The sequence below is a fragment of the Thermobia domestica genome, chromosome 11 (assembly GCF_964235325.1).
Source record: "Thermobia domestica chromosome 11, izTheDome1.hap1.1, whole genome shotgun sequence".
Lineage (NCBI taxonomy): Eukaryota > Metazoa > Arthropoda > Insecta > Zygentoma > Lepismatidae > Thermobia > Thermobia domestica.
Genome location: NC_137464.1, coordinates 219,605,793 through 219,626,272, shown reverse-complemented (window position 1 = coordinate 219,626,272; position 20,480 = coordinate 219,605,793). Strand labels below are relative to the sequence as shown.

The window sequence follows — 20,480 nt, the reverse complement described above, 5'->3', positions numbered from 1 at the left end:
ATTAACACAGGTCCGGAAACATCGGTACTAATGAAAGATCTTGAGAAGGAATCATTATTTTGATATGTAAACATTACAGTTTAAAAGTATAAATATTTGCAACTACATAGACTTCTTTATTCAATATCTGATTCTTCCTCAAAGAGCGATAAATGCAGGTCAAAATCGGATTCTTCGTATGGGATATCTGAGTCTAGATCACTTTCACTGGTGCCCAATTCGATAGATTCTTCATTATTTTTCGTAGATGTACTTTGAATCATTTTCACCTCTTCACGTGATTTCTCTACATGTTCCTTTTTGGACGTGTCTGATTTATTAAGCAGTTTCCAGTTATATGCCAAGTAAATAATTTTGCCTCTTGGTCAGTGGTTAAACGGTTTCTTTTCTTAGAGTCGATCCAGGCAAACGTGCTTAAAGTTCTTTCTGTTGCTGCAGACGTGCAAGGAGCGGAAAAATGCGCACAGCAACTTTTCATAATTCTGAAGTACCGTATAACCCTTCCCACGATAACAGCGGACTTATTGTTTCAGCTGTTGTCCAAAAAAAAAAAAAAAAAAAATTTATTAAACAATCCTTGTTTTGATCTGAAACGTGCTACATCCTCCATGACTGAAATTGTATCTATTTGCATGTTTGAAGTAACATGATGGATAAATTCCATGCCATCGATCGTTTCTCCTGGAGATAAATTTTGTCCTTTTGATGACGGATCCAGGAGTGAAGCTGCGAGATGTATTGGCTTCAAAGCATGTTTCTTTCTGAGTTTTGTTTTGTTAAGTACTTCAGACTGCTCACTGGTCGACAACGGTGACTAAAGTGCCTCGGAGATCTTGCTTTCAATTTCGTAGAATCCAGTGCAGACAGAATGTAAACATGAATCATTCGATTCTGATTTAAAGATCCAGGTCACAATAGATTTCAAAATTGTCGAAAATTGACTTTCGATCTTACTCCAAAATGATGTATCATCGAGTAACATTGCTCTCATTTCCTTATGTAAGAGTTTGGTTGCTTGTTCTTCAACAGCCAACGTTTGTAGGTTGCATTTACAAGTAATCATGCTTTCAAGACATGAAAGACAACTGCCCCAACGACTTTTATTTGGTAGTTTCAGAGAAACATTACACTCTTTGTCTTTGTTTATCTTAACTAATGTTGCGTTAACAAGATGCACAGAACGTATTCTCTACAATTTTTGTTACATTTTCCATTAGTTGCGCTGCCGTATGAGATTTCAGAACATCACGACAGAGTAAATGCAAAGCACCCTAGCGGAACAATATGTGGGTAACTTGTTTGTACCAATTTCAGTGCTTTCTGCATATTTGAAGCATTATCAGCAATTATTACAAAAATTTTTGAGGGTTCATACTTTTGAAGAACCGATATTATTTTATCTTTTAAGAACTCAGATGTCTGCGTATGGTCTTCTGTGTTCACAAAGTCCACAAAAACAAGTTCGGGTTTCATGACAATAAAATTAACAATACCTTCGTTTCGCACATTGCTCCATCCATCCAACTGCAGATTTCAGTTTCTTGCTTCTTGAAGTTGCAGATATAATTGTGACTGCATGTCTTCATATTCACCATCAAGATAAGTGTTAGCCAATGCTCTTCTTGTTGGTAGTTTATACGATGGTCTCATTTTCTTGAAGAAATCGATCCATAATGGATGTTCAACTATGGAGAGCGGTGCTCTACTAATATATATCGCTTTAGCCAGCATCTTGTTCAGATTTTCCTACAAAGGAAGAAATGCGGTTGTCATTTTGTAAGAGAACGAGCGGAATATATCGTGAATATACTTTTCATGTTACTTTTTTTTTTTTTTTTTTTTTTACAATAACGTTTTTCGTACCACGAATCAACAAAGCAGCTAAATTTAACCTGAAAAAAATTATGGCAAATAATTTATGAAGTATTCCTTGTCAAAATACTTCTGGGAAACTGTTTACTACAAACTACGATGGAATATGATTTATTTATGAAATCCCGAACACTGAGATAATTAATTCACATTTTATTGATTCGACTATTCATGAAACGGTTAATTGATTGCAGAAAATAGTTTCATTTTATATTTTTCCTTTTCTTTCTATGTACACGAATGTTGAGCCAGGAAAATTAAAATTTCTACCATTTTGGGTTTCATTAGAAAGTTGAGGATATGAATGAAATATGTTGTTCGGATGCTTAATCGATTGTAGAAAACTGATTCTCACTTCCTGCTGTATGGCGATCACAGCTAAAACCAGAAATTCGTGCACATTAGGAATACGGGGTCACTTTATATTTACAGGTACAAGCGTTAATTCAGATAGAACGAATAATGTTTAGCAAAACTTATTTATAGAGGCAGAGTCATTTGTGAACATAGATACAGCCTTAAGAATTAGCTTCACTGCTATGGAAACTCATCTACAAGATAAGTGAATTATGTCGTAGCTGGAGGGGCGACTCTGAACTTAACCCGTTATCTAAATCATTGCATGGATAATTTATCTATTCCCCTGTCTTGAATATTTTCAACTCATAACACACAATCATGTCAGAACTCAGGAATCCTAACCGAGTGAGGATATCATATAGGCCTATCGCCTACAGAAGATAACGTTGCCTGAGAGAAGATACTTACGTTTTCGCAAGGATGTTATAAAATAGAGGGTCTGCCCATACGTATCTTCATCCTATGAACTCAGTGAAGCAAAAAAACAACCGAGCATCGTCGGAACCAGCACGTCTGATTGCCTACTCTCGCTTCCGCCATGATTCTTGGCTCGAGACATTGCGATCTTAGTGGCGCGCAGTGGGCAGAGTAGGTGTGGCGAAGCTGTGACGTACGGCTTCACGATTTTGTTGTATGGGCAGATCCTCTATTTTATAACATCCTTGCGTTTTCGTTTCAATCCATAGCGTCGATAAAGGATTCTAGAGAACGTATTTTGGAAGCCTTTTCTCTCTTCTCTACTGGCAATGATAAGGAAGATGAAGGTCTAATGGAAAGTGAATGACGTTCCTCTGTTACAGGACTTTCAGGGAAAATATCACTTTCCTGTATTCCTATAATTTTCGTACTCAGCCAAGTGCTACTCGTTCCTGCTCCTTTAATAATTCCAGTAGTTATTTTTCCAGAATCTCCACACGAAATAGCTTTCCTCATTTTCGATGGGCATTTTAAACATTTTGAAACATGTCTCACCATTTTATCAGCATTTGCGCATACATATTTATGTCCACAATATTTGCAAGATACTGACTTATCTTTAGAATTTTGCACGTATCATTGCCACACACGACCTTCCTTCCTACCCATTTCTCGGAATTTCGTGCGTTAATTCACATGTAAGAGAAGCCTGAATACCTATTCAAAAACTGCAAGTCAGAGAGTACAGACAGACAATGTCTACTACTAACGGTGGTTCGGAGTGTATTGATAGTACTTCACCACTATCTCTACAGAATTTCTAGATTGTTTTACTAACTGGTTCCGCTTCAATTATAAATTACTATTTTGCTACTTTCTAGTGCTAATGGAAATGAAAATTAAAAAAAAAAAACATATTAGTTATATAAGGTAGTCAACTAATTTCATTTTTTAAACCTCCAAGGTATTTAAAACGTAAAAGTAAAGGGTAATAAATGAAAATAAAGTAATTGGTCATGTCGTTCTTATAATTTGAAAAATAAAGAAATGGAAATAAATTCCTTCCCGGGAATTTATATGCCAGGGAAAAAACACCCGGGAATATTCCCATTTTTAAAATTCTTTCCCACCGGGAATATTCCCATTTTTAAAATTCCTTCCCACCGGGAATATTCCCACTGGCCATCAATAGATTTAACTGATCACATTGTTTTGGGTTGGAGTAAGTTAGGGGCATGAGGGTGAATTCATCCAATCTTGAAAGAGAAAAAAGATACATGTTTTATTATATATTTTGTAGAAATTGTGAGATTATTGTCAACTACAGTAAGTTCTTCCTTCCATACTTCCCAATGGAGCCAGCCTATAGCTTGAGGTGGACATCATTCTCGGCCAATGTGGTGCGGCTACCTCCAAGTTGAAGAAATGTTTCAAGGTAACTTTAGTATAAGGAAAACAAATCATTATTTTTGGAGGCTTAAGAGTTATTTCTGTTGGTTAATAATGAACATTTTGAATAGTAAGTACTTAAAAACTTCAACCTAAATGAAAAAATTGTTTGCATGTAGTGTACAGCATCACTGGTACATTTTGCTGTAATTTATGGTTTGAACAATGTTCGAATAATTCTTAATGTATGGATATAATATGAAGAAAAAATGTAAAAAATATTTCTTCTGAACTTTTGATACAAGTGAAAAAATAAAATTTAACAAGTAATAGTGGTTTGAACAGTAAATCAATTTTAATATATATTGATATAAATTTCTCTCTGAAAATTTGAGTGGTATATATATATATATATATATATATATATATATATATATATATATATATATAGACTGCCCGGAAGAAAGAGTATAAGTCACAAATTGGCCAAAATGAGTTAAGTCAAAATTTGAGATCTATGAGTCATGCTCCAGTTGCTGTTCACACGGTATACGTCAATTCTAAACGTGAGCTGAATAATCGCGTCTTGGGACTGTTAGTATAAGTCATTCATACTTACGCCTGGTAGGGAAGAAGAGTATATGTTTACTTATATTGTTTGGACCAACATATAAACTTGTGACTTAATAGTCAACATATACTATAAAGCCAAAGAAGCTATGAGTGTTGAAAGAGTATAAATCATATTTTAATTTTGTTTATTATCAGATAATAGATTCTAATCTCACATGTTAAATAATGCTACTTAAATCTTAAACCACAGCTGCTTAATCGAATCAATAATATGCGTTTTGAAGCCTATTCAGTTTTTTTCTAATCGCATTTTTTTCTTCACATTGGTGAAGGTATTGCAACAGTGTTCAACAATCGACAAGCAGTGCGCGATACTTCCCGCCTTCTCCCCTCCCGCCAAAATTTTAATGTACCATCATACTTGAGGAATTCCGAACCATGGTTGGAGAAAGGGGATCAGATAAGGGTGTAGCCAGAAAAATATAAAGGGTGTTCTCTAAAAATGAAACTTAGGTGTTTTGCGAGGTCGATTGTTCGAAGAACCTTTGTACTTAATAGAAGGCAAAAAGTCGTCGGATTCCCGACTTTGTGTCTGCTGTCACGTACGGAGTGTGCTGTTGGGTAGCCATTCACTACTGTTGACAGTTGCCTAACTTACTTGAACTTAACCTCCAAAAACTATAGACAAGTTGTGCAGCCTCACAATGAAGCAATGCAATCGTTTGTAACTGTGCTTCATAAAAGTTTAAACTTGTTTTTTTTATGTGAAACTAATAAGAAACAGTCGTGTGGTAACACAGCTCAAAGGTCACCGCAAACAAGAGGCGGGAAACGAACGACGTTATACCTTCTCAGGTATAGATATTGTGTTGTCAACACATACATATGAATATGTCTATTCCTTTTGTATTTTTTCAGGATTCGATCAGGAAGTTGACTCACTTCAAAACGATGAAGTATGTGCAGAGTGCATCCATGAAAGCAGTAAACAAGTCGATGATAAGAACAGAAGCTTGTCTCCATCTGCAGATCTCAACGCTGATCACGGCATGGTCACACGGAAAAAAAAATCCTACTGAAAGTTTAAATAGAGAACAAAGTTCGAGTGGCTCCTCTAAAAATGTTTTAGAAAATGTTAATATTGCTACTACTATTGTGCTGCCAAAATGTCTTGAGCCGTGGCAAAAATGCGAACTAAAGCTCACACCCTCGCGTTGAGCCAATAAGGGTTCAGCTGTTGCTAATCGAGAGAAAGTGAGTGGAATTCTTTCAGACGATAGCAGCGCTTGCAACGGAAGACTAGGGATCAAGTCAATGTGGTATAATAATAGGCAAGTGCCGAAGAAAGCAAAGCTTGTATGCTACAGTGAAAGTGAATCTTCTGACCTTAGCAGCTATGATTCAATCGAGGACAAACCATATGTACCTGATAACGATAGTGAAAGTGATAGTAATATTGTAATATTCCAGTCGAGTATTACTGATAAACGTCCCACGAATCCAGACAAATTCAAGGATATTCCATAAATTCAAGAAAGAACAGACAGGAGAGGAAAGTGAAAAGAAACACCGGAAAACAATACATCAACTCGCACGGAAAAGTCGTCAAGTCCAGATGTTCAAAACCATTAAAAATTTGCCGCGTGAAGTGTAAAGATCTTCTAGAGAAAATTGATAGTGATGGATGGTGTATAATGGAAAGCTGTTTGAAGAATACTGGTCGTTCTGAGACAAAAATAAAAGGATTGCGTACGTTGTGTCCCTCGTTGAATCCAAAGAACCTGCCGTTCGCAGAAAAAGAACAAATGATTCTGAGAAATCGAAAAATAGAACAAAAACAAACACTTTCCATTTCAAAATTGACGGCAAACGTGTGTGTAGAAGATGTTTTATGTTAACATTGGATGAAACTCAAATGTTTGTTACACGGGCTATTGCCAATGGAACCACTTATTGTTTCTGGAGCCACATCAGACGATAAAAGAAGCCGCAGTGCCCCGGGAAACAAACACTCCGACGAAAAACTTGAAGAAGTAAAGCGCCATATCTAGGGATGCGCACGAGACAAGATTTGTGGCTGTCTCGTCTCGAAAATGTGCTGAAAATGTGACGTCTCGACTCGAAAAATGCATATTTTTCTATTGGAAGAGCTGTGTCTCGACTCGAATTTTGTCAGGAAAATCCTGTCTCGACTCGTCTGGTGCGCATCCCTAGCCATATCTCTTCATTCCCAGCATATGAATCGCATTACAAGACGTAGAAGCAGTCGTTTGTTTTTGCCACCACATTTGAATTTACAGATTATGTACAAGCTTTACACCGAGCAACATTTGAATCCGGTATCTCATAACATATACGAAAGAGAATTTCATAAGATGAATCTAAAATTTAAGCAGCCTAAAGTTGATATCTGCCACAAGTGTGATGTTTTACATTTGCGAAATTTTATCGCTGTGGACGAAGAAGTGAACATTGCTCAGGAAGAATTGAATCAACATCATTTAGAAGCTGAACTTGTATACCGTGCAAAGGACAAGGACAAACAAATAGCAAAACAGACTTCGTCAATGAGATGCTACACTTTCGACCTTCAACAATGTTTACCAACCACTTATCTGAATACGTTCGTGGCATTTTACAAACGTCAATTTTGGACGTTTAATTTAACAGTGCACGAAACGAGTACTGGAAGAGTGAACTGTTACATGTGGAACGAAACTGAGAGCGCCACATGCATATACAAAGAACTGACGTATCTTCCTCAGGATGTGCAACATGTTATGTTATATTCAGATACTTGCGCCGGCCAAAACAAAAACTCGCATGTAGCTGCTATGTTTTTTGTTGTTATGCAAGATAACGAACACCTTGAATGCATTGACCTAAATTTTTGGTTAGTGGTCACAGCCACATAGAATGCGATGTCGACCATGGATTGATAGAGAAACAGAAGAAGAGACTAAGCTTACCAATTTCCCACCCTCGGTATCCATTGGTGCGTTCGGTAGGCAAAAAGACCAAATTCAATGTTACAGAACTCAAATACAGTGATTTCACCGACTTCGGTAATCTCTACAAAACTGTGTTTGTTCTTCGCAAAAAAGATGAAGACGGGGCTCAATTTAGTTGGCATAGTGCAAAATGGTTCCGATATGACAATTAACTTGGAAAACTGTACTATAAAAACACACTAGGTGAAAACGAATCTTTTAGGACCATCAATTTCTGCCGGAGAGGATGTTCCCAAGCTGCTTTGATACCTCCAAAATGCTACACTATCACATTACCTATCACAAGGGAAAAGGAGAAGAACCTTTCGGCTCTTCTTCCACTGATACCTCAAACATTCCATGCCTTCTACCAAGGACTGAAAACATCAGATATCCCAGAAGTATATCCAGACATAGAAGAGCATGAAGAAAATGAGTGAAAAAAGATTGCAGTGTCACGTGTACGAATTTTATTTTGAGAACAATGAATGAACATGAAGTTCAGTTATTGATGTTCATTTACAAAGAACTGCTTAATATAAACATAGTATGTTTATTATGCATCTTCATTTAATATTCGTGAAATACAGTTATTGTAAACATTTGAGAAATCTAAGTGTAAGCAATTTTATAAAATGAATTGAAATAATACATGTAGAGTAATGGTGTTTCTGTTTAGTGGCAAGAAATATTCTACTCTCAAGGAAAATAACTTTCTTTTGGAATAGAATACTCCTAGCCATTAAAAGGAAACATCATTATTCTAAACGTATATTTCAATATTTATTATTAATATTTGCACAACCAGGAACCTTTCTAAAAGTACATTTTGACGAAGAATAAAAGTTGAATTTCGTTTATATGACGAATATTACATGAGTATCACGTAATGTAAAATAGTGCATAATAGAATAAGTCCACATCAAAACGCTGGTTAAAATAGTATAAGTCAAATATTTCAAAGACCATTTGATGTTAGTGAATGATTCCTCCTTTGTTAACATTCTACTTGCTACCAATAAAGTTTTGTTACGACAGTGTTCGGCAAAATTGTAACGTATTTAGGTAAAATAAAAAAAATCGCCTCCTGAAAAACTGTGTTTTTTGACATACTCTTTCTCCCGGGCAGTCTATATATATATACAGGGTGTTTCAGATAAAACGTCCAGTGCTTATAAATCCGAAACGGCTGAGAATAAAAAGATGAAACAAAAACTGAGATAGGAAAATGTCATAAGGCGCATCACATGGTGTTGTGGTAACCCCCAGGGCCCTCCTTCAAGGGGGCCCAGGGGCCAAATTCAAATTTTCAAATAGGAACATGTATTGATTCATACCTCATTTAATAGCACTTGAAAAACGAAACAACTTTTGTAGGAAACAATTTTCGATTTAGGCCACCGTTTTTAAATGGCCGCAAAAAGTGGGTCCTATATCAGATAAAACGTCCAGTGCTTATAAATCCGAAATGGCTGAGAATAAAAAGATAAAACAAAAACTGAGATAGCAAAATGTCATAGGGCGCACGACATGGTGTTGTCGTGGTGACCCACAGGGCCCTCCAAGGGAGCCCAGGGGCCAACTTCAAATTTTCTAATGGGAACATGTATTGAATCATACCTCATTCAATAGTCCTTGAAATACGAAACAACTTTTGTAGGAAACAATTTTCGATTTGGGCCACCGTTTTCAAAATGGCCGCAAAAAGTCCTGTATCAGTTTGAAGTTGGCACCTAGGCCCCCCTTCACTGAGTTTCCTGAGGGTCACCACAACAACACCACTTGATATGCTTTATCATCTTTTCTATCTCAGATTTTGTTTCATCTCTCTATTATCAGCCGTTTCTGATTTAGGTCTATAAGCACTGGACGTTTTATCTGATACAGAACCCACTTTTTGCGGCCATTTTGAAAACGGTGGCCCAAATCGAAAATGGTTTCCTACAAAAGTTGTTTCGTTTTTCAAGTACTATTGAATGAAGTATGATTCAATACGTGTTCACATTTGAAAATTTGAAGTTGGCCCCTGGGCCCCCTTGAAGGAGGGCCCTGGGGGTCTCCCTAACAACACCATGTGATGCGCCCTATGACATTTTCCTATCTCAGTTTTTGTTTCATATTTTTATTCTCAGCCGTTTTGGATTTATAAGCACTGGACGTTTTATCTGAAACACCCTGTATGTATGTATATATATATATATATATATATATATATATATATATATATATATATATATATATATATAGTGAGTGCAAAAAGTGTTCGTACACCTATGTTATTGAAACGAGCATGCCTGTAGAAAAGAAACAGAAAATTTAAGAAGTGTAATAACACACACTCAAAGACAAGTGTCATGTTCAGAAAGTAAATAAACTCCGTAGAAAGTGTGTAGAGTAGATGCGTATGGTATGGCGTATGGCGTATAGAAGGCGTATGGTATGGCGTAAGGTGAATACAGAGATGAGTCCTCTAAACCTCGTTCCTACAGTAAAACACGGAGGAGGATCTGTGCTCGTCTGGGATTGTATGAGTACAAGACAACAACCCCAAACATACAGCGGAAAATACTCGATTGAGGCTCCTCTACAATACCCCAAAAGAGTTTCGCACACTTCCTCAATCCCCGACATTAACCCCAGAGAACATCTATGGTCTGTTCTGGAGACAAAAATCAGAAGACAGCTTCTCTACTAAAGAAGGCGTGAAAAAAGCGAGTGAAGAAGAATGGGACTTAATCAGTTCCGAAACTACAGAACACTTGATGAAATCAATGCCACAAAGACTAGAGGCAATCATTAACACACAGGGTAATCTCACACAATATTAAACAACGTAATATACTTTATGAAACTAGTTCAAGCATGAGTGTGCGGTGATTATTTGCGTCTAATCACGCGTTATTAAACGCAAATAATCACGCGTTAGAATGACCACATAAAGGCCTATAGGCCTTATGCAGAGTCGTTTTGACGTATAATTAGCATCATACTATAGGTCTGACTATTCCAGGAAACTTATGTTAGTCGAACTCTTTAGTATGGCACTAATCACGCGTGAGAATGACTCTGCATAAGGCCCTATATGTTTAAACAAAAGTAATAAGATCAGGGGTAAAACTGAGGGCGACGCGAGTGGTCGCCATTTCCTCACCTCCAAAAAATATTACGGCGTCTCCGCAGTTCCTAAAAATACAATGGACAAAGATAGGCAGGGGAACGGCGTGATGTCATGCCGCTACCGACCTTCTCCCTACCTTTTCAGGTTCACTTTTACTCCTGAATAAGATGGAGGCACTATGGCTCAGGTGTGCCCTAACTTCTGGTTAGATCCGAGGCTATGTGAGTTTCTGAAGGGCAATATGTCCGTTTGTTTTCTTGGAATTTTTCGCTCCATATATCCTCATGCCATCAATTATTTCATAATCATTCACTTTTATGAATCGTTCATCTCCTTTAATATACAGGCATAACCGTCGAACTTAAAGCCGGAAATTTCATGTAATTTAAAGACCAACAAGATGCTCTTTTGTTAATGAATCTTACCTATTTGAGTGTCTTGTATAACATACACTGATGTTATATTCCATTTATGTAATTATATGTTTTAAATTTGTTAGTTACAGTTTTTTTTTTTTTTTTGATTAGATTAGAGTCAAGTGTCAATTTCAGTAGCAAAACTATAGCAGACAGCTTAACGTGGCATCCAAACCACATGATCTCCTCCTGTGAATCGTATCTGAGTTTTTGCTTGGATTTACATTTTCGTGTTCTGCAGGAGCAGCTTTTATAGCTGTAGAAGACATAGTTTAAGTTAAAGGTGGTAAACGAGTGAGTAGATAGAGTGGTTCTGCATAACGAGGAGGTAGGAATTCTTCTGATTGGCTAATTTTAATCAGTAACTAGTACACAACAAAACAAATACAATGCTATTGAAAATGATCCACTCAACTTGCTTTATATTCCGTAAGGGGTGCTAAACCGAAAATCCAATACAATTTAATTCAATTTTGTGCTGAGGAAGCAATAGATTTTTCAACGTGTACTTACAGTTTCAAGATCATCATTCTGTATTTGACTTCGTAAAAATAGCGAAGCGTAACGTACCACAAAAGGAACACAAATTAATTGTAGCTACTATGACTATTATCACAAACCAAAGTGCGGATTTTAATTACGTTCACGCAAACCGTTCGGAATAGGGTCCGATTTTTTTTTTTTTTTTTTTTTTTTTTTTTTTTGTCTGCGTAAAAGTTATCGCAAAAACCTTACGAGACTTGCTCCCTTTAGAAAGACTATTAGTCGCATAGAGTATAACAAGTAAATAATAAAACCAATTCAATACTATTAAAAATGATCAAGTCATCTTGCCTTATACATAAACAGCTGTGTAAGACAAGGACCAAAAGTCACTAAGTAATAATGCTTATGAACACACACGCCAAGGAAACGCCCCCTTTTTCTTTCCTTCAGCCTTTTCTTTTCAACGCGAGTTGCAAAAATCCTTCACCTCAGATGAGTCCATATATACTAAAACTTTGAATACATGCAATGGAAAAGACCTCTACATTATTTCCTTACTTTCTCTTCCTCCTTTATTTCTTCAAACCAAGTTACTCACAATGGGACAGTAACTTTCTATAAAGTAAGTTAGGCTTCTTTCACATTATCCGGCGATTTGCCGGATCCGTTTCCGGCAGTTTGCCGGATGAGAAGTGTACCCTTTCATATTATCCGGCGTTTTGCCGTGGATGAAAAATATGCGAGCAGGGTTGCTGTACATCTGAAGAAACAAAACCTCGTGATTCTTGTCGTGCTGTGGTAGTTGCAATGGACAGATGCAAAAAGTGTCTTCTACTCGCCTTGTTAAGACAGACAGAAAAAGTCAGAGACACATATGGTTCTTTTTTTCTTTTTTTTCTAGAGAAGTGGTATCTTGAAGGAGATTTTTTCTATACTGTTTCCACAAGTGATAGACTTGAGCAAAATAGCCGCCAGGTTCTGGATATTTAAAATACGATCCCGATATTCACCTGTTGTGACTGGAAAAACCAGGATAGTCGGTGGTTGAGATATATCCAAGAATCCAGTGGCGGATCTAGAAGGTAAAAACTCTGGGGGCTGCCAGATCCCAGACTATGAGAAATATATCATGAGTTTACTGAAGTTTCAAAAATATATAAATAATAGCTTAAATTATTTTCGTCACCCTGAAAACTGGGAGGCATATGCCCTCCGGCCCCGGACTAGATCCGCCACTGCCAGAAATTTTTGGTTCCTGTAATAACATTTCTGTCAAATAAAAAGAAGCTAAATATATCAACAACTTAAATATAGCTCTATGGCCTACGGACATATGAAGTTCAGTGCCGCGTTTAAAAAAGCTCTCCATTGATTTCTGTCCTGAGCCAACTGGACCCAGATTCTACTTTATATTCCAATCTCTGTGAGAACCATTTTAATATTGTCCTCCCATCTGTGCTTCGGTATTCCTAATGGTCGTTTTCCTATTTAGATTTCCAGTTAGAACTTTGAAAGCGTTCCTAACCTTCCATTTTGGCTACATGACTTGCCCATTTGAGCCTCCTAGACTTGATGATCCTAACAATGTTTGGTAAACCTATAAATTATGCACTTCCTTGTTATGAAGTTTCCGTCATTCTCCATTCCGGTTCCTCTTGGAGACCAAAAATTGGTCTAAGAATATTGTTTTCAAATACTTTCAGTCTGCGATTTTCCCTCAGAGTCAGTGACCATGTTTCGTAACTATACAGCACAATAGGTATGATTATCATTTTATATTTTAAGCTACAAATTCCTCAACAGAATTTGCGACAACAAAAGATTTTTAACTGAATAATAACACGAAATCCTTGCTTTCAGTTTGCATCAAATTTCTTAGTGATTATGGTTTTGGTCTGTTAGTAATGATCCTGAATATTTGAAAGTATCCACTTTGTCGAAAGTAAATAATATTTGATATTTAACACATCCATAAAATACAGTATTACGATGCCGACAAACTTCCATGTATTTAGTTTTTTCTGCGTTTACTTTTAAGCCCATATCCCTGGAAGCGTAATTAAGATTTCTGCATTCCTTCCAATTATTCTATCATTTCCTATTAAATTTACATCATGAGCATACGCCATAACAATTCAGCTCTAGGACCTGATTACTGTCTTTGATTTTCCTTTCAGTGTTCTCTAGAACAAAGTTAAATAACAATGGCGACAACGCATCTCCTTGTTTCAGACCATTCTCAACGTGAAAGCTGGTGAACAAGAATTTCTCTACTTGAACCTTACTTTGGGTTTCATTTAAACATATCTTAATTAATATACCTTTTTCGGTATTCCAAATTCTGTAACCATTTTGTACAATGTTTCCCTCCTATCCGAGTCTGAAGTAAATAACTGATGTGCCAGGATATTGTATTCCCATTTCTTTTCAGGTATTAGTCGAATGGTGAGTATCTGGTCGATAGTTGATCGATTTTAACTAAATCCGCTCTGATAATGTCCAATAATTTCATCTGCGTATGGAGTCAATCTTGCTAATAGAATGTTTAAGAGGATTTATTGTATGTTGGCACTAGAGAAATGCCTCAACAATTATTACAATCAGTTTTGTTGCTTTTCTTCTGAACTGGAACAATAACAATGACTGATTTTTTTCACTCTTGTGGTAATTCCTCCTTGTTCCAGATAAGGAGAATGAGTTTGTGTATCGTCCTCTAAGATTTTTCCTTTCCAGCTAAAACTAAATCAGCCAGAATTTCGTCTACACCCGGAGATGTGTGTTTCTTTAATTTTTTAATAGTGATTTCTATATCTGTCTGGTTAGATTCTAGAATATACGGTTATGCTGTAGGCATTTCACTTTCTTCACGAACATTAGTTTTTGGCTATGTATTAAGCAAATCGTCAAAGAAATCTTTCCACCTGTTTAAGATGCTATCCTGATCAGTGAGAACTATTCCTTTAGCTTTCTTTAATATATAAGCAAGAGGTTGATAGCCTTTCTTAAGTTCCTTGATGCATTTATACATATTCGGAAAGTTTTTGTTTTTACTATTATCTTCAAGTTAATTAATTTTAGCTTTCAAAAATCGCGTTTCTTTGTTCTAAAAGTTTTGGAAGTTTTTCGGCAGATGACAATGAAATTTTAAATAGTTATTTCGTTCGGATTTTGTAACCAATGCTGTTTCTTCTGTTTTCTCTTCTCTGCTACTTTTGTGAATTCCTGGTTGAACCATGGTTTGTTCCTATGTATTTTTGCGTACCCCAATATTTCTTTTGCTGTAATTTTAATGTTATCTCTAATTTCAACCAAGTATCCTAAATACTAGTGCATTCTGCACTTTCTAAATCCGAGAATCTGATTGACTCTTCAATCTGGTTCCCCTCTCACCTGGCTCCTTCAATCCGGATTCTCTAGTTTTTTTTTTAAATTAAACCGTTCCGTTTTCTGATATTGAATATTCCTGTATTCACGGAAGTCCCTCTTTTATTATCGCTGCTACCATGTGGTAATCAGTATCACAATCAGTTCCTCTGAACGACCGAACATCAGTTGTGCTAGACTTTTCTCCTGTCTACTAAAACGTGATCAGTTTGATTATGTGCTTTTCCATCTGATGAAGTCCAAGTATATTTATGAAAGTCGCAATGTGGGAATTTTGTACTCTTCACGATAAGGTTTCTGGATGTTGCAAAGTTCACGAGTATAACGCCGTTGTCACAACCTTCCTTATGCAAACATTTATTCCCTATAATCAGTTTGAAAATCACCCTCTGGTCCTACCTTCGCATTGAAACCGCATAACAGAATTTTCATATACCATTCCGGGAGATGATCAAGTACCCGTTCTATTCTTTCGTAAAAAAAAACTGTCTTTTTTATCGTCATCCTTATTTTCTGTTGGGGCATGTGCATTTAAAACAATATTACACCACTGACCCTTAAGGGAAGTAAAAGAAATTCTATCATTGACAAATTCAACCCATGTAATTGTTGATATCATTGGTTTGTGAACGAAAAGGCCTGTTCCTAGTTGGTAATTTTTAATTCGTTCCCCATAAGAGAATGTAAAATTTCCCGACTTACTCCTCCATTTCCTTCTCATCTAACTTCCTGATGTCCCACTAGGTCCATCCTCTATTTCTAAACTCATTCGTAACAAATTTTAACGTGCCTGACCTATAGAGACTTCTTATATTCCATGTTCCAAATCTCATGTCGATTTTACTTTGCTGAGTTCGTGCCAAGTTATCACTTCTGATCCGAGGATTCTGCGAATATATCCGAACAAGCTTTTTTTTTAACAGGGTAAGATTGTTAGCCCCCACATCAAATCCCCAAACTGGAGGATCACTCCTTGTCGTCTGTCCGCGACTGCTTATTCAGTATATTCGCAGCTACGAGTAACCTCTATATCTAGAGGGCTTCTTCTCGATCCACAACCTGAGGACGCGCCATGCCGTGATGACAGGAATATTACATATCACGGAAATTGATATAGCTATATTTTAGAAATACAAGAGGTACTGATTATCCGAACACTGATTTAAAACACACAGGAACAATCAATATGCTCGGATATATGGACGCATATTAGACTGTGAAAGCTTCGATGCCGTAAAAATCGTAAATTAGAAACTAGTGTCAATGTAGTATTTCGTGAATTCATTGTACGTTTCACAATCCGAACTATTCTTGATGTATCACATTGTTTCGTTTTATAGCTACATAACTTTATAATATTTTTGTAAGTGATTTATACTCTTTACCTGTTTTCTGCCAATAGCAGGGCATCTTATGTAAAGGGCGCCTTGTATCCTTCACAGATTCTTTATTAACAGTCACTATTTGAATTTATTATACAAAGCTGGTATACAGGATAATTAAAACCACTTATCTATAATGTGATGTTTCGTAGGGCACCTTATGTAAAGGACGTACTGTACCTTTCACGGGTTCTTTAGCAAGAAAACTGTAAGAATTTATTACTAAAAACTTGTACCTTTATTTATACTGTGATGTTTCGGAAGGCGCACCGGGACACGTCCCGGTATCCCGGTGGGCCAGCAAAGGGCCTGTCAAGCAGGCTGGTTGTGTGCCCAGTTGTATTTATGTACGTGTCTATCAATGCTGGTATGTGCAATATAAAACATTCTTCCATTATTCAGCTTATTCTTGGCAGATGTAAATAAAAAAAAAAGATACCTAATTTAACGAAGATTCTTACACAATATATGAAATTGTTAAAACCCATTGAGTTTGTAGAACTATTTAACCATAAACTACATACTTAGTTATTCCTTTTCTAAATGCTTTTGCACTAGGATAATTAGATGGTTGTGTTAGTTGAAATATTGTGCTAAATATAATATTGTTCAAAGTGAAATTGTGCTTCAGTTCCTTTATGTTTAGACCAACATGATATCGAGTACAAAAATCAGACTCGTATAGGTTTTGTGCTAGGACAATCTGAGGAAATATGTTTTAATAGCCCTTGTTATATACATTAGTTTTCCACTGCGGTATTCGATGGGGTGTGGAATAATTTAACCATATAGCTCTTTACAAAATATTTTATATTTAAGTCATCGTGATATCGAATACCAAAAATCAAGCTTATGTATGCTTTTATGCTAGGTTAACTTTGCATAGTAATTTCCGTAAAATATCATGTAGTTTCGTATATGAAAATCTTAAAAAGTGAAAAGTTCGCTAGAATATCTTTTTAATGATTTATTTTATATTTAGATCATCGTGATATCAAGTACCAAAATATCTATATCGTTCATGCTTTTCCGCTAAAAAATGGATATAGTAATTTTCACAAAATGTCTTATGATTTTTTGTATATAAAAAACTTAAAAAGCGCTAGAAGGTATGTAATCATACTTCTTGAGTAACATTACTACAATAGTAAAATTTAACTTTCTGTATTGTGAGAATCTGAAGGAAATTTCGTAACTGTTTTTATTTCAACATTCTTCTTTAGCAAATGAAAAATAGAAAACGACGAGTACATTTAGTATTTCCAGTAACGTACGTTCAGCTGTAACATTTCAAAAAAAAAAAAAAAAACTTTACAATGTTTTGCTTTTTAGACGTAACTTACTTCAGTTCGGACATAGTACTTGATGATTTTCTCAATGCATTTCAACGTAGTAAATGTGAAAACGTGTTTGTGTATTGGTATAGTGCTTCACTTAAAAAATAGTATTTATTATCTCTTTTTCATAGGTTCCAGTTATGTGTTGCTGAATTTCTGATAGGTATACGCTCAGCTGTGTCTGGAAATATAGCTCATACTGACCCTTATACCATAATTACATCCCTGAATTACATTAAAGTATGCTGAATGATATGAATAAAAAATATTAGGTGTGTATTCGCCATACACCGTCCATTATATCGTTGATAGGTCCGTAGTGTTAGATTTTTCTAAAATACTCTCTCAAAATTAGTAAGTCCAGTGGCAGCCGGTGGACTGTGGTTTCGAGTGTTGCAGTACGAACGATCGGAGACAGAAGATACAAACTGGACTCATTGACTAATCAACATAACTTTAAATGCAGATGCTATGTGACTTGAAATTAAATAAAATTGTTTTTAACAAATAAAAGTTAATGCAGAACATTTTATCCGATTATTTACCTTTGATTGCAGCATATCAATTACATCTTGGTTGAATTCTGGTTTTCCCATTATCAAGTCTTTTTCGATGGAAAGCACAGCTAATGCCTGATAACGCTTCTTAGGACATTCAATTCCTTGAAAGTGTCTTAATTCTTTTCGATGTGGAAACGTGACTTCAACTTTCGCCTATTCAAGATTCACCTAATAACCCCAGGCAATGGAATTTACAGATTATAACTCAAGAAAAAGTGGAGGCGAATCTCGAATTCAAGATTTGCCTAATGCGAAATTATGTTGGTAGTATGCCCTACTGTCAAGAAATGACAAAAGGCACATATCTAAAAAGTATAAACACAATTACAGTATAAGACTAGACTATGACAGTATATGACTGATATTGTATGTTTGACATCGAGCTGTGATAATGGTACACGAAGTTACAAAATGTCTTACAGAAAACAAAACATAAAATGAAGTGATAGAAATTATACGAAAGTTTGCATAAATTATAAACAAAGCACCAAGAATCACTAGTCACATATACCTAAGTAAATGAAATGTAGTGAGACACTGCAGCATCAAAGTGCTGTATTATGACTATTTCTTGTGATCCAACCCTTCTTTTGAATTCCACAATACATCGAAAAAGGCGTCACCACTTTGCTTTCTTTGATTTAGCGACGTATCCCATTTGGAGTTGATTCATTGTCATTTCATTTTCTGTTTGCTCCTGTTTCAAAAGATCTACAAGTCTGTATAGCCCTATATTTAAGCAGCCGCCGTTTATAGAACAATTATGTTTTCCTTGATTTTTTACCTTAGGTTCAATTATTATACGGTCTTCGAGCTTATAACAAAATATTTTGTAAACAAAATTTCCTTAGTTTCATATATGTCATCCCTGTAGGTAGGTAGATATAAAATTACAAATGATAGGCTTGTGCCGTTTAATCTTGTTATTTGTTTCTTTCAAGTGTATTTTTCTGATTGCTTTAAAACTGATTCACAAAGAAGGCAAATTTCATCAACCAGCCAAAATGTTTAAATACATGAAAATAAATGGGGAAATATGGATGATGTGATACTGTTTTACATGAATTTTTTAGGAAGAGGCACGACTTCGTTCCAGAAAGGGAAGAAAACATGTTAGAAACTACTCAAGAGATAGATAGCTCATTGGACGGTGTTATGTATCAATTGGCCAAGCACCCAAACACGGTTCTGAGATATTGAAGGAAGTAAAAACATGTTCCCATTACGATCCAGTACTTGGCGCTTGGTCGATAAGCTTTCCCTGAACAGTTAAACAAATATCTAGGGTTTCAAACCATTTTTAAATTATTTATATTGTTTCCTACTCACTGATGTAAAAATCTCGAAAATCGCAAAATGGCGCTCGGTCAATTGATTAATCTACTATGAATCCTGAAGAACTCGTAAAAGTGGGATAATTTTTCCAATTATACCTTTATGCATCGCATGATAATGAGGCTCTGGCATTCTGCCGGTATTTCACATACAGAATACTTATTTCACACCAGTCACTCATCCCTCAGTTTTGCCCAAAAAAGCGTGCGAGCAGACGACACGTATTGAAGGTGTAGTATCAGAAGCAAATTCGGCTGGAGTAAGATATTCCAGCAATTGATTGAGGATCGGAGGAGAAAATGAAGAATGCTACCCAATTACTTGTTTGAACATACCAGTATCCAAGGGCACCGATTTCTCTGTAACTTTGGGGGGGGGCTTCATAAAAATACATATAACAAGAAAAAATACATATAAAAATACAGGGGCCCACATGAGCTTTGGGGGTTCCCGGGCCCCCAGGGTCGGCGCCATTGCCAGTATCAAATTCTTTTCTGAAGCTGGTGTATTGTAAATGTAAAACCCTTATGCCCTTAGTTCAACTGTTCTTGTTCGAGATTGTTTTACTCAGACATGTGCATTAATTGTAGGGAAGTCACATTTTAGGAATCAAATAACAAGATGAAAGTGACATGTTGGCGTTATCTTAATGTTGAACTACCCTCGAATTATACATAACTTATATGAATCTTTCGAAGTTCTTTCTTATTCTTTTTAGTTTTTCAGTGTAATAGATACCTTTCCTGTTCTGAAAGAAGCAGAGTTTATTATATTAAACCTAAAATATTAAAACATAAACGCTCTCCTTAAAACTGATTGTTTCAATGACCTTTTTCATCAAGCAGCTGTGGGTCTGATCCA

The 20,480-nt window shown here is 36.0% G+C and overlaps 1 protein-coding gene across 2 annotated transcripts in view; it reads left to right on the top strand.

Annotated features, from left to right (window-relative positions):
* The window catches only part of LOC145664754 (uncharacterized), a 147,825-nt gene extending 129,633 nt beyond the window's left edge, over positions 1–18,192 (top strand). Inside the window, exon 7 of one of the 2 annotated variants that reach the window (XM_081731681.1) lies at positions 17,856–18,192. In XM_081731681.1, coding sequence (XP_081587807.1) covers positions 17,856–17,973 — 118 coding nt within the window. In that variant the 3' untranslated portion in view covers positions 17,974–18,192. Of the gene's footprint in view, positions 1–4,007; positions 4,361–17,855 lie in introns of those variants that run through there. The other variant, XM_081731683.1, reaches the window with a different exon arrangement.
* Positions 18,193–20,480: the final 2,288 nt, after the last annotated feature.